General features: G+C 38.7%; 2 protein-coding genes across 5 annotated transcripts in view; one reads left to right on the top strand and one right to left on the bottom strand.

Moving 5' to 3' along the window:
• Positions 1-52: 52 nt before the first annotated feature.
• ALDH5A1 (aldehyde dehydrogenase 5 family member A1) lies at positions 53-16,123 on the bottom strand. The gene is made up of 10 exons (XM_026699516.2): positions 14,075-16,123; positions 12,213-12,296; positions 8,973-9,143; positions 7,797-7,913; positions 7,307-7,450; positions 4,962-5,105; positions 3,862-4,020; positions 3,553-3,722; positions 2,718-2,776; positions 53-2,362 (listed from the first exon to the last, which is right to left on the bottom strand). Exons 1-10 carry the CDS (start codon positions 14,417-14,419, stop codon positions 2,157-2,159), a joined length of 1,599 nt encoding a protein of 532 aa, XP_026555301.1. The 5' UTR covers positions 14,420-16,123; the 3' UTR covers positions 53-2,156.
• The window catches only part of GPLD1 (glycosylphosphatidylinositol specific phospholipase D1), a 35,202-nt gene continuing 28,645 nt past the window's right edge, over positions 13,292-19,848 (top strand). For 2 of the 4 annotated variants that reach the window (XM_026699515.2, XM_026699514.2), the window contains exons 1-3: positions 13,292-13,342; positions 16,991-17,162; positions 18,492-18,642. In XM_026699515.2, coding sequence (XP_026555300.2) covers positions 18,549-18,642 — 94 coding nt within the window. In that variant the 5' untranslated portion in view covers positions 13,292-13,342; positions 16,991-17,162; positions 18,492-18,548. Of the gene's footprint in view, positions 13,343-16,967; positions 17,163-18,491; positions 18,643-19,848 lie in introns of all 4 variants that reach the window. The other 2 variants (XM_087930965.1, XM_087930966.1) reach the window with 2 other exon arrangements.

Here is a 19,848-nt window from a genome sequence, read left to right as displayed (position 1 = left end):
TCTCTGTGGTTTATGAAAACATAACAAAGAAGAAATAGTACCGCAAAGCAAATTTGACAATAAATGTAAACATCCAACTTTTATTATATTAGCAATTCTTCGTTAACCTCCATATGTGGCAAACAAAAATGTAGGCAAAAAGTTGATTATGTAATTAAAAAAAATTCAAGTGCTCCCTTATATGAAACATGTATAGCATTTTTAATGACAAATTTAAAAGCCAAAATTTGATACATTATCAAACAGATTCAACATATGAGACATTTCCTTGAAATTAAGATATATAATAGATCATTACATTATTCATTTGTGCTGTAATCTAATAGTTTAAAATGTCTTCCATACCCCTAAATGGCACAGTATTTCATTTATGAAATATTCCATTTGCTAACCTATGTATCAAACATAGTTGGCTTCTGCTCTGTTTTTAAGGAAAGAGTATGAATGTTACAAGTGGTACTTTTAGGGAACTGCCACAATCTGAATTTTTCTAGTTCTAGTTGTTAAGCAAAAATAATGTCCAGTGGTGAGAGTTGATTTAAAACAAGCACTCTGTATTATCAAACTCTGTGCTGTTCAGAAGATTATGCAGACAGACCACTCCTGAAACCTGGTGTTGACTCTCAGAAGTACATGTGTTATATAGCAGAGTGGTTTAAGGCCCAAGGAGAAACACTTTTAATTCCCCCCCCCCCCCCCCCAAAGCATGGAACAAAAAAGGAATACAACCAGAGGTGGGATGCAAATATTTTTACTGGTTCTGTGGGTGTGGCCAGTTAGGCGTGGCCATATGACTTGGTGGGTGTGGCTTCTTTTTTTTTTTTGCAGCTCCCCCCGCATGCTTAGCTTTTCTTGCCTCCTGGGCCACAGGGAAGCCTCCTGGGAGCCCGTTTTTCCTTCCAGGAGGCTTCCCTGAGGCCCAGGAGGCAAAAAACAGAGCATTGGGGGAGCACGCTATGCCCCCCCACACACGGCCATTTTTGCCTTCTGGGTAGCAGTAAGACAGTGAGAGGGATCCTGGCACAGCTAACAATCGGAACAGCTGATTATCGGGAGGAAAACAAGAAATACCAGTTCAGCCGAACCGATGTTTTTTTATTACCGGTTTGGCCGAACGGTAGCATTTTTTTTACTATCGGTTCGATAGTAAACAGGTAGTAAACTGATAGAACTGGTAGAGTACCACCACTGAATACAACATTTCAATGCAATTTGGACACATAAAGTACATGTTCAGTATAATGCAGCATTGTGTCAGTTCCATCCTAATTTTCCCATCTCACTTAAAAAATAATATATTACAAAAGAGAATAATAAACCACTCAGTTTAATTCTGCAGGAGCCAAATGTTTCATCCATAGAGTACTGACAAGTTTCCTATAGCAGCTCATGAATATGTATCAATGAAACCTAACTACTTATGTAGTTATTGGTCCCCAGCAGGTCTGAAAGAATCTATTACGTATATTAATATTTATTGTTACAATTGGTTTTTATTACACTGTCTCATAAAATCTATATTTTTTCTGCCAAATCAAGAGTCTCTGAAGACTATGTACATTATAATTTGGCAGGAATTATTACTGCCCATTAATCTGTACTACTGCAAAACTTTACCACCGGCTACAAATTGCAAATCTCTTCTTAAATAAGTCTAGCCCTATTGACCAATAGGATATTAGAAATGAATGTATATCCACAAGGACACCCATATTTCAGACGACAGCTAAAGAACTATAAAAATTGGATTTCTACCCAATTAATTAAAAAACAAAGTATTAGAAAAAAGAGTAAAATCCAAAATTTGGCACAAATATTTAAGATTCCATCATTTTTATAACCCTCTACATGTGAAAAAAAAATGAGCAGAAATGCTGCCTTATATGTTCCAAAAAAATCAATAGTTTTCCAAATTCTTCCAAATATCAACAGCAAATAGGATTTCTTTCCACATTAAGATTAAGATAGATAATATTTTTATGTAATTATGAAGAACTATTTTATATCTATTGACATGATTTCAAGTACAGACATCTCTATATGTAAACCTGATCACAGTTATTTTATGAAAAAAAAAATCCAAGTTAACTTGCTAAAACAAAGACTGAAAGGCCAAAACTAGAGTTGTAATTTGGCTACTGTCCTAACAATGGCTATTATAAACCTCCCAAACAAACATATTTTATTTCTAAGTACTCATCGATACCGTATTTAGACCCTTCTCTCCCTAGCCCCGATTGTTTGACCCCACCAAAGGGACACTCCACAGAAGATAAAATCCCTTCATTAACGCCAACCATGCCAACTTCCAGTTTTTCAGCGACTCTCCAAATCTGGGCTGGGTCTTGAGAATAGAAATAGCCTGCAAGTGTGAATAAAGGAACAATAAGTACAAGTAGTCCTCAATTTACGACCACAGTTGAGCCAAAAATGTATGTTGCTAAAATGAGAAATTTGTTAAGTGAGTTTTACCCCATTTTATGATCTGTTTTTTTGGGGGGCCACATTTGTTAAGTGAATCATTGCAGTTAGCCTAGTAAGACAGATGTGAATCTGACTTCCACATTGACTTTGCTTGTCAGAAGGCTGCAAAAGAAGATCATGTGACCCCTGGGACTTTTTTTTGCCAGAAAAAACGTTACAACCTCTGAGATGCTAATCAAAGTACGTATAAATATGTACCGTTTTTTTCTATCCTACTATTTAAAAGCACATACCTGCTAAACCCACATTGGCTGAATTTGCAATGGCGAGTGCTTCTTCCTCTGTATCAAATCTGCAAAAGTGGAAATATGACATCATTGGGGTGAAAAAAATAATAATTTGTCCTAAAATTAAAGAAGCACACTGTGATATTTTTATACCCTTGCATAATAGAAACTTCCACAATTCCATATAGGACTATTTGGAAAAGTATACATTTAGATCAGGGGTGTCAAACTCAAAGCCCGGGGACTGGATCCGGCCTATGCGGTGCTTAGATCTGGCCACTCTGGAAACAGCGAAGGACTGGCCTGTGGTGTCATTGCCAGCGAAAACAGAGCTCCGTTTTTCTCTGGCAGAGGGTTGCAGGAGGCCCTCACAGCTGGAAATGGAGCTTGGGAGCCACCACGGGCACCCCTGACATGAGTGATGTCGAGCTGGCCATGCCTATCCTGGCCATGCCCACCCTGGTCCCCTGTGGTCAAACACAACCCTGACGCGGCCCTCAATGAAATCAAGTTTGATACCCGTGATGTAGATGAACTTATTTTGGAAAAGATCTGAAAAAATAGTGTGCCAACAAGTGACTGAAAGAATATCTATCTCAGAAACACACATACACATGCACACACAAAATGGGATAACAATAACCCAGTTTCCCTTCTAGTATGTTTTGTGGCAAAATAATATGTGTAATGCTTCACTGAGTTTAGCTCCTCAGAGTCTTTGAAAGTCAGGCAGAATACAAGTCTAATAATATACTATTATTCATTGAGGAAGATTTCCAATAGCAGTTTAATGATCTGAGATGATTACCTAGTCATCTGTTTGAAATGCTTAATGACTTACTTGATAACTGGAGCCAAAGGGCCAAAAGTCTCTTCTTGGGTACATAACATACTTGTTGACACATTGCAAAGCAGAGTTGGCTCAAAGAAATTTTTCCCAAAGCTGTGCCTTTTTCCTCCAGTAACTATGGATGCTCCTTGGGACACAGCGTCATCGATGTGACTTTCCACCTAAGAACACATGAAATGTAGGACAAACTCCTATAAGCCAAAGTAAAATGTTGCAATAAATATTACCATATGACAGCAAACAATGAACATGACTTCGGGATGCATTTTGACCCTCATTTCTTTCATAAACAATTCTTACTTTTTCTACAGCTCTTTCATTAATTAATGGCCCTTGGGTAGTGCCTTCATCAAATCCATGGCCAATACGTAGTTCTCTCTGAATGGTTTGGGCAAACTTCTTGACAAATTCATCGTGGATCCCTTTCTGAACCAAGAAGCGGTTTGCACATACACAGGTCTGGAAGGTAAAGAAGTTTGAGTCTCTGTGAACAACAGATGAAATATCTAGAAATTAGAATTATACCTCTCTTCCCCATTCAGCCTTAGTGCATCTGTTATATATTTGCCATCCGTTATATATTTGCAGCTGTTACATATTTGCCATCCGAAATATGGAACCCATTTAATTATTATGAGTTGTAAGCCTAGGCACCTTGGGAAGGAGAAGCTCACAGATAGTAATTTATATGTTTTGTTAAAGTTTCTATGTAATTCTTTCATATGCTTATTCAAAAGGTGCTACTTCAGCATATCATTCTTATATTATAGCTATTATAATAGTGCAGATCAGCATTTCCCAACTGGGACTCTGCCAAATATGTCAAAATTGGCAGCGCCACATATAGGTTATTAAGATCTTCTAATTTCTTAATACTCTGGGTCAATTTTTCTCCTAAAGTCAAATTCTAAGCCCTCAATAATTTTTACCTTAACAATTCTAGGCTGTAATCTCCAAAGAAGATGCAGATAATAGGAAAATTATCACAATTCCATGCAACAGAAATGTATTGTTTTTAATGAACAAAAGAAAGCAAAAGGATTTCTCAGTTTTTAAAAATTATTTCATTGATAAAATGTAGGGGGAGAGTTGAACTGCACTTGGAAGCAATCAATGCAGCTCATGGAACAGTGATGTAACATTGACCACCCTACAGCCTTTAGGAACTGCCTGCGTTGCCACATTTTACACTAATTGTAGCTTCCAAATACTCTTCAAGAGTATAGGTGTCTCTTCAAAAGTATAGGTGTGCCATTAAGATCCTAGTGAAAAAATTTTACTCATTGCCATTACTGATGGATTTTTCCTCAAATATAAGATGCAATCAAAACTTAACAATGTTTTATGTAGCTGCATATGCATAGGAGGAAAAATGGTTCCATAGGATTAAACAAGCTCACCTGCCCTGAATTTCTGTATTTAGATATTAAAGCTCCAGCAACTGCTTTATCTACATCAGCACTGTCAAAGACTATGAACGGAGCATGTCCTCCGAGCTCCATGGAAACCCGCTTCACTGTGCCAGCAGCATGGCGTAGCAATATCTGTAACAGCAGACACAGAAAGCTAATTACTCTTAAGGAGAATATAAATGCAATGTTAAACTGTACAGGGAAAAAAAAAAGACAATTTTCTTAAATACACATCCATTTAAACCTTGGATACTCCAGTATTAATTTTACTTTATATCTCATATGCTGTGCTTGTATGTATTTGAATGCCTTAACTGCACCAATCCTATTAGATTAGAAAGGCTTGATTCATTGCTCTCAAATAAGAAGACTTATCTGAAACCTTCCAGATGTGCCAAGTTTATAGCACCCAGGATCCTAAACTACTGAAAATTCTACGTTGTGTAGTTTGAGGACTATTCAGGATGGGAAAAGTGGTCTAGATCAAAGTTTGTCAAACGGTTACATGGAGGCTTAGGGTTCTGCAAAAGCTCAGTGGTGTTCTATGAGACACCCCACCCCCCACAAAAAAAGTTTGCTTGAGCCCAGCCAACGTTCTGTCACTAAATCTTTGCCTTTTGATCAGAGAAATTCTAGTTGTTGTTTTTAATAATTCTAGATTAAAAGTTTTTTTGAAAACCTCAGCTTGTCAATCAACAGTGATTATGTTTCTTAAAGGTGGAGTTTAAAATAATGAGTTTGAATACATGGATTCTGAAAATGTTTTAAGGCAAATATTAAAAGCCACAACTTAGGTGCTCCAAAGCAGGGGTCTTCAATCTTGGCAATTTTAAGACTTGTGGACTTCAACTCCCAGAATTCCTCAGCCAGCTTTGCTTTTCTGGAGGTTGAAGCTTTTCTGGGAGTTGAAGTCCACAAGTCTTAAAGTTGCCAAGGTTGGAGACTCCTGCTCCAAATATTATCAAAGGGTTAAATGAAGTCATGAATGTTCTCCATCCGCTTGTCTAGCAGTGGCTTTAGGAGGCATTTATACTTTCCTCTACTTATTTCTGCTTTCCACTCATGCTATGTCAGTGCATGCAGATGTGGGCTGCAGGGGTGGGATTCAACATTTTTAACAACCGGTTCTGTGGGCATGGCTTAGTTGGTGGGCGTGGCTTGGTGTTCATGTAACTGGGTGGACATGGCTTGGTGTTCATGTTATTGGCTGGATGTGGCCAACTCAATATCACTCACATCGAGGCACACATCTCCTCTCCTGGCTTCTCATGACTGTGGGGATGCTAAAACAGTCGTAAGTGTGAAAAATGGTCATAAGTCACTTTTCAGTGCCATTTGTAACTTTGAATGGTCACTCCACACAAGCAAAGTACCAGCAAAGGAGGGGAAAAAAACTCCAGAGAAGTTCCTGAGACAGGAAGTCTAGTCCTGCCAAGAATGTAATAAGGGTTAACGGAGATGCAGTTTCTGTAAGCAACACCAGAATGTTTCCTTCCTGCCTTCCTTACAGGATTAGGCCAGTAACTTCTTCTAACAACCGGTTCTCTGAACTGCTTAGAATGTTAACAACCGGTTCTAGCAAATAGGTGTGAACTGGTAGAATCCCACCCCTGGTGGGACGGGAAACAAAGGGCAGGGGGCATGTGCTATACACATGCACATGGATTATACACAATCCAGTGTTTCTCAACCTCAGCAACTTTTAAGCTATGTAAACTTTAACTTAGAAGACTTATTAACACCCCTGAATTTAAAATTATTCCCTTAACACTTTTCCTCCCAAATGGGTAATTTTTTTCATGTGAAAAAAGCTGGATGGCCTAGAGCAGATTTCAATGACTTGATGTTTCTCGTATCTGTGGAAACTCCCAGTCTCTAGGCAACAATACCCATGGCTTTGAAGTCTGCAAGAGGGGGCAGGTGAAGGAAATGGGCATTGTGGCTTTGCTATAAAATATCCACTTTCTATATTCTCTTGAGCAGACTTGAGACTCAACTATGAATAGTAGATGCTCTGACGTCACAGTGTATGCTTTCATCATCATGGCTACCTGTGAACATCTATGGTGCCCTAGTCAAGGATGCTGCGAAGGTTCATTGCATCTGGAGAACAGCAAGCTAAGGACAACAGGTAGGCCAGGGGCATGTAGAAAGGATGACCGTCCTTGAAGAATGAACAGATTCTACAAACTTTCCCAAGACAGCTGAATTATGGAAATTGTTAAAATGTATTTAAACAAATATCAGCATTATTCCAAAAATGCTTTAGTCACAACTTTGTGAAGATTTAAAAAACCTAGTGTATAAAAGTTTAAACGCATGAATATGCATACCTTTCCTGTAGCTGTTGAGCCAGTAAATGAGATTTTAGCTACCAAGGAATGAGTACAGAGCACCTCACCAACTGCTGCTGCCTGCTGTCTGGAACATGGAACAACATTATATACCCCCGCAGGGATTCCAGCCTGATTTGCAAGCTGCGGTGAGAAATAATTGGTGAGAAGAGTCATATATTTGGATACTTGCATAAAATAATGTATCCTGTATTAAAATATTGTCATAGCTGCATCCAACAATTCATATTCAAGAATTTTATGCTAAAAATATCTCTGACATATCGTATTATTGCTTTTTTATTGAATCTGTATTGAGTTTTTATCCTTATAAGCAGCCTAGACTCTAGTCACTGAAGCAAGTTGGACAGTCATATAAATTTTCATTCATTCATTCATTCATTCATTTATTCATTCATTCATTCCATTCCATTCCATTCCATTCATTCATTCATAAACAAACAAACAAACATCAATACAAAAATTTTACCTCGGCAAGTGCTAGGGCAGATAAAGGTGTGTCTTCAGCTGGCTTCACTACTACTGTACAACCAGCTGCCAAAGCAGCACCTACTTTTCGGGTAATCATAGCACTTGGAAAATTCCACTGTAGTAAAAAGATACACACAAGTTTAATATCGACAGAATTGGGGGCACACTAAAATAACTGGCAAGTCCTGAAATTTCTAGCCAAAAATAATATCCAGAGCAAGATAATAAATGTATTCCTCCTCCTATTGGAAGTAATAATATTCTTGAGATCATTGGCTATTTTGTCCTGCATAGTAGCTCCCACTTTTTACTCTTATTAATGACACGTGAAAGCAGATTCCAAAATATCTCCAAATGGACCTGTTTGAAAAAGTGAAAGATTTCTGGGTGTGGCATGTTAGGTACGTTTAAAGGAAGTCAAACAGAATCTGATTCTAAACTCTCTTTAAGCATACAAGTAGTCCTTGACTTACGACCATAACTGAGCTGAACATTTCTGTTGTTAAGCAAGGCAGTTAAGTGAGTTTTGCTGCATTTTACTTTTTTTTTTGCCCCAGTCGCTAAGTGAATCATGACAGTTGTTAAATGAATTGTGTGGTCATTAAGTGACTCTGATTCCACCCACTGATTTTGTTTGTCAGAAGCTGGCTGGGATAAGTTACAATCACGTGTCCCTGGGACAATGCAAGCACCATAAATACAGGCCAGTTGCCTAGCGGCCAAATTTTGATCGCGTGAGCATGGAATGCTGCAAAGTACAAAAACTGATACATCGCTTTTTTCCAGTGCTGTTGCAACATTAAACATTCACTAAAGGAATGTTTTTTAAAAGTCAAGGACTATTTACATTTACATTCATGTGGGAAGTACAAAGTTCTGAATTGAACAGAAATCGGTGTAAGCTGAATCGGTCTTTATTTGAATTCATTGCCTCATATCTTCTGATTATTGCGCACCCTGTAATTTAAACCCTGAACAGCTGGAATGAGATCATCTGAGAGTTGCCAGAGATTCTAAGTTTTAAGGGTCAGTCTCCATTCTCTCTGCCACTAAATATTTGTTTTTAAAGTACAAAAACTAGAGCCTTTTCTGTGGAAGCACCATGTTTCTGGAATCCCCTTCCTCTCTTTAAGGGGGGATCTCCAATTCGATTTCAACAAAGCAGCCAACTCACTGGTGTAATGATGGCAGCGACTCCCACAGGCTGCTTCAACACAAGGAGTCTCCTGTTTTTTGCTGAAGCTGGGATAATATCACCATAAATACGCCGGGCTTCTTCAGCAAACCATTCCAAGAAAGAAGCCGAATACAAGATTTCCCCTTCTGCTTCCTTCAGTGGTTTTCCCTGTGAACAAATAAACGAACCCAGTAAAACATCTCTTCTTAAAAAAATAATTATTAATACTTTTCATTCCTTTGGGCCTTTATTTAAAAATGTTTATTTTTATTGTTGTCCTCCATATGATCAACATGGCACATACTTTAAATAGAGGGTGTTCCCACCACCCCTTTTTTTCCTTCTTCTCTATATTGGAGTAGTTACTTGTCCATTTATAAATAACAGGGTTTTGATGCAAATATTTGGACCAAGTATTCAAGCTTGCATGAAAAAACTTATTTTTTTATTTATAAATAATAGTCAATGCAAAATGGACATTCTTTTCTTCACTATTTATCTTATTAACTTGTCTAATCCTAAAAGTAATAAACAAGCACGTCTGTACCCAATTTCACCTTATATAAGGAAACTTTCTCTCAAGACCTGTGATTCTACACTTTTGCCGGATTTATTATAATTTTTGCATTTAATCTTTAATTTGTAAAATATAAACAAATATAAACAAAATGCCAATATAAATTTAAAAAGTTGAACAAAACAGGCTTTAAATCTAAAATATATGACTGAAACAAGAAAAAGAGGAGGGGGGAAAAAACCCACAGGGCAAAAAATATACCTTTTGCCAAGTTACACAAATCAGAAACATTGATCTTTGTACCATGGGTTCCAAAGACAAGTTCACACATTGTGCAAGCAACAATTTGCTCAGTGAAAATCCAATCAATGAACTGCAAATGGCTGCATTGATACAATACACTAGCCTGAAAACTATGATTTGTAATTTGGAATGAATAGACTTATACATCGCACAAGGCTCAAAGCAATACAATCACATTATAGCTACATAGTATGCAATGAAAGATTGGAGCCCATAAAGTCCTTTGCATTCTCTGAGTTTGTTGTCTTTGCTTGTAGATGTTTCACTACCTGACTAGCCAGGCAACAAAGTGTCTACATGCAAACCACCAAGCTCAAGGAACACAAAGGACTCCATTGTTTAGCCTGAGATAGATAGGTTTGCAAGGAATAACTCTCTAGCAGGGAAAAGGATTAAGCAAGGCATGGCTTTTGTGTGTTGTACAAATCTGGATGATTACCAGGTGGCAGCAAAATGACCACATTTTCATCACATTTTTTAAACCAGATCTTTAATTCTGTTTCCTGGATTCTTGGATAAAAACAGCAAACTCACTTGTTAAACCCACCATGTAATAAAGTTCAGTGCAGGAGGCTTTAACATTTCACCAAGAGTACACAGATAATTTATGTCAGCTATTAGTTTGGAAACATTATACGAAGGTGACACAAAGTGATTACTGGAAGGATATATAGAAATGCATTTTCCATTCCTTTCTTGTAGTGGGAGTCATTTCTTCCACGGGAAAAATCTAAGGGCTTACTTGCAAATTCTGATGGATGCATTCCCAAGTGGTTTCCAGTTTTGATGATGTCATGATGGTTACCTCATTGGATAGTTCTGTGTGACAGATTACCCAGAAAGGCAAGTGATTATTGCTACCTGAACTTATGAAACTAAGCTTTACACAGCCATCAATATATTTCTGGTCCAAGAAGTTTTAGCTACTTATTCCCATTTCTACTAGTCCACCCAGGAGTTTTGAATGTTTTTATCAGTTGCATTTCCTATAACATTCTTCAAGCCCTTATCCATATTCAAACTGAAATTATTTTTTAAATCTTAGTTAACCTGAAATACCCGTAACAAGTGGCCCCTGTTATTTGTGGTTTCTTGTATCTGTAGTTTTGACCCTTTTTGTCTGTTCTGTTACTTTATTTGCTACTTTTTTTTAAGGCTTAGGTCATCTGGTTGCCAAGTTAGAGCTCTCCTTTTATTAGATTGCTGGAAAAATCACAGCTGGGAAACTCTGATCGGAGATAAAAGAATGTGATTGTTTATACCAGGGGTGTCCAGCCTTGGCAACTTTAAGACTTGTGGACTTCAACTCCCAGAATTCCTTTGCCAGCTTTTATCTTTTGCAAGGATCGTGCCAGGCCCCAGACCACACTTTAGGAAGTGCTGACACTGAGAGCAGTTTCAGCCCTGCTAGCTCCCAACATGCCATTGTTAGTTCACTCAGCAAACATATAAGTAACAGCTCTTTGCATCACCTCCCAATTGCCCTATTGGGGGTTTCCTGGCTGCAAGGCCCAGGAGGTTTCTTACAGATGATATTCAGGCTACGCTGCTGTTCCTATTTTCTTTTCTACTTATTCAAGCAATATATACTGGAGGTGGTTGCTGGATTGGTGGCAGTCTCCACCTCCTCCCCTCTGCTCTCTACTCATCCATCATTTTGGTTATCATATTGATGTATTCTTGTGTTCCCTTTTCATTGTTTATGTTTTATTTTACTTCTGTTCAGTTTACACTCCTTTCATTTTCTTGTTTATAGAATAGAATTCTTTATTGGGCAAGTGTGATTGGACACACAAGGAATTTGTCTTTGGTGTGTATTATCGTAAACTGCATATTATCATAAACTTATATCATAAACTGCCTAGATAGGCGGCAAATACATTTCACAAATAAATATAAAAGAAATGTTAACCTGGCCCCCATACTTCTCTTGTAACATCTATTTATTTCTTAAGCCCTAGATATTGAATCACTCAGCTAACAAAGTTTTATTCAAAACCACTGTATTCAACATTAGAATTAGCTGCTTAGAAGCAATAGGGTATTCACTTTAGCATCATCCTTAATTCAATTTTGACGGCACAGAACAGTAACATGGGCTGGAATCATATAAGACTAAATCAAGATTCAGAGTGTTTGGCAAATACTGCCACTCTCTTAACATGTTGTCTCAACTCAGCCATCATACTATGCTATAATATGGTTTGTTTTGGCTTAATGTATTGTGTGAATACAGCCGCTACATTTTATGAACCAGGCTATATAATTTAGAATATAGTACAAATAGAAGCAAGGATGGACATTCGAATTTCATCTGTTGGTTGCTTTGATCTTTTTTCTAAGCAAAACTATATTCAGCAAGCTAAGTTTCAGGCCTGCAGCCTCAGTGGAAGATTTCCTTTTTTCTTTATACTTACATTTTCTGCTGTAATGATCCTTGCAAGTTCATCTTTATTCTCTATCATCAAATCATACCATTTACGAAGCAAAACCGCTCTATCCTGAATAAAAAATAAAATAGTAGTATAGAAGGATCTTGGTAAAAATAAGTTTGAAAACGAAAGCAAATTTGTCTAATTGTAACCTACAAAGAGCTTATTCAATTTCAATTATTCCAACAAATCCATCAAGTAGATCAAAGTTCAGTCTAATATTATTCTAAAACTAAAATCAGATTTTAATACATCAGCCACATAGTCAAACATTCAGTAGCTATGTTTTATAGTATCCCAACCTGTAGTTAATTTAAGCATAGGTTACTCAGTTAATGATAATTAATGACTGAATTTTCATGACTCACTGCATGAGCTAAGTTTGTATCACAAGCAATTTGTGATTAAAAAGTCATTGATTAGTTTATAGTACAGTGGATCTACTGTACTTAGAAACACAGGCTAAGTGGGGCCTGAAAAATACAAGGGGTGGAAAGATAGTCCCTGTAAAAAAACTAATAGACAAAATATAAACATTTAAAAAGCAGCCAGGAGAATTCAAAGATATTCAGAAGAAAATACTATGCATATCTCTGCAGAAGTACTGTAAGTCTGACTTAATTCTAAAGAATTTACTCTTGTTTTAGGCTCCAGAATGTAAAAAAAAACGCCAAGGTGTCTACAGGAAGTTCAAATCCTGAAAGGGGACATGCTATAAACTCCGACTCTTTTGTATATTGTGCGATATGAAAGGAGAGTTTGTGGAACATTGTGGTTCAACATTGCTGATAAAAAAAGTCTTTGATCCTACTGTTACTTCTGGAAAGTAGGTGGCTTTTTATTTAGAAATGGGATAAAAATTGAAACTATACAAATATATGAATACATGCTTTAAAAATAAGAATTCATTAAAGCTGAAAACTCTTGTATTCTTCTAATGGGCTTCTGCAGGCTATCCTCACACTATGTACATACTGGAAATATATAAATTAATACACACGGTCCTTTTATCTTTGTACAAAGTACATGTGCCAACTTAGTTAACAAGTAAGCCAAGAAACTGCCATTACAGCAATTTCGTTCACTGAATCTGCAAGGTGAATTTTAATCTACTGGTGAGTATTACATATCTGATTTTTTTAAAAATCCATAATCCAACTACAGGTCCGTATCATTTTATTTGAAGTTGTAGGTGCTCCATCACTGGAGATTTTAAAGAAGAGAATGGACATAGTTGTCTGAAATGGAATAGAGTCTCCTGCTTTGAGCAGGGGTTGGACAAGATCTCCAAAGCCTCTTCAAACTCTGTTCTGTTATTTTCTGAATACAACTAGCATAATTAAAACAAATTTTAACTCTAGATACCAGATATTATTCAGATTGACTACATGGGCATTTGCAGGGCTGATCGGGAGAAATGCAACATGACATCAGCATGTACATCGGCATGCTTTCATCAGATGCTCTGACACAAAGCATAACAGCATTTGTGTACATATAACGAGGAGCTGATGCCTGCACCATTACTTTGGGGGATCTGTGGTTTGCTCTAGAAGCTGCAGATACAACACACTTATTTGAAAGCGTTGCATTTGAATCAACCCGCAAAGAGTCGTTCGGGAAGAGTAGCCAGTGCGGAGCCCATTAGAAGCAAGCACTCTGCACATGTGTAGAAACCCAACTTTTTGAAACAATCCCCGGGCTCTCCGATCACATGCTTCCTGGGAAGCATTTCTTTCCGTATCCTCCCTCCCCAATTTACTTATCGGGGCTTTTCAACCACTGCGCTCCCCCTTGCAAAAACCTCATCTCTCTCCCCCCCCCCCGCCCCCCTTCCCTTCGCTCACCTTGGCAGAAACTGCGCTCCAAGCAGCGCCGGCTTCGTAGGCGGCCTTCACGGCGGCCTCCGCTTCAGCTACGCCGCAATCCGCTACCTGGAGGAGTTCCGTGCCGGTGGCCGGGTCTCGCACGGGGAAAGTGGCTGCCGCTTGGAGCCAGCGGCCTCCCACGAAGCCTCCGGAGCGGGCCAGGGAAGCGGCCCCAGTGGCGAGGCTTGGGCCGGTACTGCTCAGCCGGCTGGGGCACGGGCTCGCCATAGTCGGCCTGGCCTGTGGCAGGAGCCGAGGGCTGCGGTAGGAGCGGTGGGCCACCAGCAGCGCCCGGAAACGGGGCCACGCAATCCTCGCCGCCATGGTCCTCCCCCCGCCCCGCCGGGACTGAGGGTGGAGCGCGGGGCGGGCGGCAAAGGGCTGATGAGCGTCTCCGAGGAGCGCCGCGACCCTTCGAGCTTCTCTGCTGCTTTAGCAATTGAAGACCGGAGGTTAAAACATATGAAAAACGGCTGGGAAATCTCCATAGACATATGAAGAACGGTTACAGGAACTGGGCTTGACTAGTGTAGTGAAGAGAAGGACCAGGGGAGACATGATAGCGGTCTTCCAATATTTGAGGGGCTGCCACAGGGAGGAAGGGGTCAAGCTATTTTCTAAAGTTCCTGTAGGCGGGACAAGGAATAATGGATTTTGAACAAGGAGAGATTTAACCTAGAAATAAGGAGAATTTTTTCTGACAGTGAGAACAATCAACCAGTGGAACCACTTGCCTTCAGAAGATGTGGGAGCTCCACCACTGGAGGCTTTCAAGAAGAGATTGGGCTGCTATTTGTCAGAAATGGTGTAGGGTCTCTTGCTGGGGTTGGGAGGTTGGACTAGATGACCTACAAGGCCCCTTCTAACTCTATTATCCTAGAGGAACCATGAAAGCCCATGAATGTTTGCTATGCTCACCTGGAAATAAGAGCCACTGGACTCAGTGGGGTACACACACCTTGATAGAGGTAATGCCATTTACATCGTGACTCTCAGGATGGCATAAACTTTAAAAGTCACCCAGTGGGTCTGATTGTCGTGAAATCTCCCTTTGGGGCTGGCCATTACAGTCACCCAATTGTTTATACGGGATTTAATTATGCTAAGTGGCCATGCCATTGTAATTGAATCAACATCTACCAGTACAGGCAATTTAGGAGGAACCACTTCTGATTGTCATTGGGGATTTGTTGGGTGGAAGTGATTCTCCAAAATCTCTGTTGATTTTAAGAGAAGACAGACTACTGACATGCTATGTGAAGTCTCCTCTTCACTCTTCAGAAGAGTAATACTAATCCAGTGACTTTGGACTTGTTATTGGTTCTCAGTGGAAAGCTGCTAATATTAAGGGAAATCTCCGAGGGGAGATGTGCAATTAAGAAGTATGAAATACAAACAGACAAAAAAAAACCCATAATTCCATATGCTATTTTTAGCTGTCAGAGAAAGAATGCAAAAGGATGGGACACAAATGCAAACATCTTTAAAAAGTACTTTCATGACATGCGCTTTCAGAAAACGAAGCCCTCTTGATCAGGTGAATGGCTAGTGGCGTCCTAGTGGACAATCACTTAAATGTGAACCAGCAGTATGTGTCAGCAACCAAAAAATCCAATGCAATCCTAGGTTAACAGAGGGATTGATCATGGTATTAGTACCACTTTATAAAGCCTTAGCAAGACCACATTTAGAAAAATGCATCCAATTTTGGTACCATATTATTAAAAAGATGTTGAGACTCTGGAAAGAGTGCAGAAAAGAGCAACAATAATGATTAGGGGGCTGGAGGCTAAAAGATGAACGGTTGCAGGAACTGGGTATGTCTAATCTACTGTAAAGGGGGACCAGGGATGACGTGACAGCAGTGTTCCAATATTTGTGGGGCTGCCACAAAGAAGAGGGATCAATCTATTTTTGAATATAGCTGTCCTTATGCATCAATGAGCTGACTAGTATATGCAATGTGATGTTAAAAAATAACATTTCATTTTGCTGTTACAGGATAGTTAAACCTCTTAATAAATTTGTACTTTGAAACCTGTTTCATTTAATTGAGAATGCCTTCTTAAATTCCAGAGATTAAGTGTCCCAGAATGTTTAAATGATTCATCGTTATAAATTGCCATTTTCTGTTGCCATTGGAGAATTGAATCCAGCGTTTCCTTCTGACCACTCATTTGCCACATTGGATCATGGGGTTGGACCATGACTGCAATGAGGACGGGACTGGACTTCTCTCTGCTGAGTTCTCTCCATCTAAAAGACACTGGTGTGCAAATTCAGTTTATCATTCAGTGCATTGGGCAAAAGATGACTTAACCTTGGGTACATAGCTATATGAATCTACAAAGAGGAGTGATGAGTGTGTGAAGCAGTTGTACTTCCATTCTCCACGTTAGCTTAAGTGGTCAGGGAGGAAGAAACAATATGACAGGGGTCCATTATATCTCTTATACTCTAACATTTATAACAAAGTTTCTGAATGAGGACATTTCAAGAATTTGGAATTATCGTACCAATCATTTGGTCTCAAGGTATTTAACACTATTTCTCTGGGTCAGCACAGACTACCCTGCAGATTCAGAAGTGGTATCTAGATTTGTAATGATCTGGATAAGGGCCAATAAACCAAAACTTCAAATGGTCTTAGTGGCATGGATAATATTGGTCATGGTTATTTTGCAACAAAAATTATCTGGCTACAGTCATCCATGCTCTCATCATTGCCACAATGATGACTTAGAAAGTCTGTGCAGGATGTTGAGTTGACCCTACAGTACAGTACAGTACAGTACAATTCATTCAGACATTAAAAAAATTCCAATGAGAAGAATTGCACTGTTGCCTTATTTTGCTTTTTCACTTCGTTTAGGGTACTATTTCTTTCACTTCTAGCTCTTGGGAACAACTTTGGAACCAACTTGTCATGCCAAGCCATGATTTAAGCACTTCCAAAATGGCACTGTTCCAAATCCCTCCTATGTGGGAAGTGCTGTTTTAAAGAAAAGAACTTCACTCTGGGAGAAGCTCAGTTTGGGAACATTTTCTTCCTCAAAAGATTCAGCAAGTAATGCTTACTTTATAATCTTTTCAGTCTCCAGATAAAATTAATCTGTATCCAGGCATATATAACCTCACTCTGGCTTTAGCATTGTACTTGTCGCTGAAAATTTAATTGCTGCTTTTAATCATGCCTACTGAATACTTCTTGTACCATTATTTGTTTTTTAAAATAAATTATTGTGCTTGTGCATTATGTTACCAATTATTCTGGTATGACATGATGAAGGTTGTAGACATATTTTAAATGGGCAGGGGCATCTGCTGATAAAAAGTATATAGTATTGTGGGTCCAAAATCCATCCCACACGTAGCAGAGAAAAGCCAAGGAGTAGGGGTGGAGGTAGGGCCGAGTGAGGGACTTCTTGGCTGGGATTCCCTCCAGTATTTTCCAGACTTTTCTAGCACTTTGAAAGGATTGTTGTTTAATATGAATTACTGCATTTATTTCAAAATTTCAATAGCAGCTCTTAATTGTTATTCCTTTATAAACCCATGAATCAAGATATATGTGTGTGTGTGTGTGTATTTATAAATTTAAAACTGAAACAGCTGTGAAAGTCTGACTCACAGACGAACACAATACAGAAGTCTGATGATGGCAGATGAGATTCTGCCGAAACGTTGCTACAACTTTAAAAGCACAACTACTATGACGTGGGGAAATACCCGAACAAAGCTGAATACCATATATATATATGTGTGTGTGTGTGTGTGTGTGTGTGTATGTGTGTGTGTGTGTGTGTGTGTGTATATATATATATATATATCTATCTATATCTATCTATCTATCTATATATATATATATATATATATATATATATATATTGCTTTTCAAAATGATGGATATTGTTTGGTGATATTTTTGGGGGGTACAGCTACAGTATTTGGCAAGGGAGGCTCCCAGATGAACATTTTATTATGTAAACACAGAACTCCTAATTTTAAGGTAGATAAGATCTTGTATTTGTAAACTGTTATATTTGTCTCTGGCTTCTTTATTTTATATGACAGAAACTCCATTAAGCAATGACTTTTAGTTGAAGCACAGGAGCTATCCATTTAAAGATAACTCTTGATTGGCTATATAATCAACAATTAGAAGAGGGATTTTTCTAAGCGCTCACTTTAACAATATTCACCTTTTCAATTTTAGGCACGATTTGACATTACCAATGAGTAAAGGATTTTAGGTTTCTTTTGGTCTAATTCTTGTCTTTAAAATAAAATAATCTATTAGCTAGTTGATAGAAATATGGAACTGAACTTCAAGCATGGGGCCTTTGCATCATTGTCCTATTTGATTCAGAAATGTACTCTATTTCATATTTCAAAGGTTGCAGTCCTATTGAACCCATCTTCAAAACTGTGCATATACAACATTATCAGTGGCATGGAAACTTTCAGGATTTGGCTGATGCTGACTGTACTTTGCAATTTTTGTGAAAGAATTATGCCATGTGGTCTGTCAACACACATTGAAATAGGTAAGCTGTTGGCAAAAGTAGATAAGTAGTAGCAGTAATAATAGTAGAACAGAAGACAAGAATTGGAGAAAATCACATAGTATCGAGATCTGAAAATCAAACCATGTACCATACGTAGTCTGTAGTTCAGTGGTTTGTTTTGACTACATATTTAAAAAGCATTCGAGAAGCAAAAGCATTTCTGCTTTTCTAGGTTGCTATAATGATCAATTGCCTTGTTGGCTATTTTTGACACCATTCTTTGGATATCCATCGTCAAAACAAGGCCATTGGTCAGCTAATATGTTTGTGTGTGGTGGGGTTTTTCCTTACCCAGATATTTTGATGAGATGCTGGGAAGTGTTATTTGGAGACCTAAGTTTAGAATTAAACTCGCTGTCAAAAGAGGCCCGCTTGAAAGCAGTTCATCCATGAATTGAGAGGGGCCTGTTTAGTCTTAGCCTAAACATAGTATCAAAACAGGCCTGTCCAGTGGATGATCATCTGGGTTTCCTAGTTAAACAGGAGAGCCTTTCCTATTTTTAGAGACCATTGCCTTGGATTATCCACCTCGAGAGTTTTTGACAGCTAATTGTATTCATGATTGGCAGAGAGAATCCTGCTGGTTGGTGTAATTCAGGAAAAAGCAGCAAAATCAGAGAAAATAGTAAATGTTGTCATTAACCTGACTTGCACACATGAAATCAAGATACAACCATTTGGCAGTAAGCCAGAACAGAGGACCAGGAAGCCAGTTAGAGATCTGTAATGAGGACAGAACATTTGTGCTGGTTTATTTTTTGTTGGCTGAGGGTGGCATGGTGGCCTAGATTTTCTCGCTTTACAATCAGGAGGCTGTGAGTTCAATCCTAGATACAGGCAGATATTTCTCTCTGGGCGCAATGAGTACTTTTTTGCTGTGAGCTCTGCACAGGTATCAGGAAGGGCATCCAGCCAGTAAACACTTGTGCTCCATTCAATCATCCCAACTCCACCCTGATGTAAAGGATTACATGGTCATTAAAATAAAAACATAATGTGTATTGGCTGAAGGATAGAGAGATAACTGAACTGTGGGGAAAGGCACAGCATTTTGGAAAGTATGTGTGAGTACCCAGAGGTGGTATTCAGCAGGTTCTGACCAGTTCTGGAGAACCGGTAGCGGAAATTTTGAGTAGTTCGGAGAACCAGCAAATGCCACCTCTGACTGGCCCCGCCCCCATCTAT

The sequence above is a fragment of the Pseudonaja textilis genome, chromosome 3 (genome assembly GCF_049901715.1).
Source record: "Pseudonaja textilis isolate UNSWEBS1 chromosome 3, rPseTex1.2, whole genome shotgun sequence".
Classification (NCBI taxonomy): domain Eukaryota; kingdom Metazoa; phylum Chordata; class Lepidosauria; order Squamata; family Elapidae; genus Pseudonaja; species Pseudonaja textilis.
The sequence above is the reverse complement of the archived record's forward strand: the minus strand, read 5'-3'. Positions and strand labels throughout refer to the sequence as shown.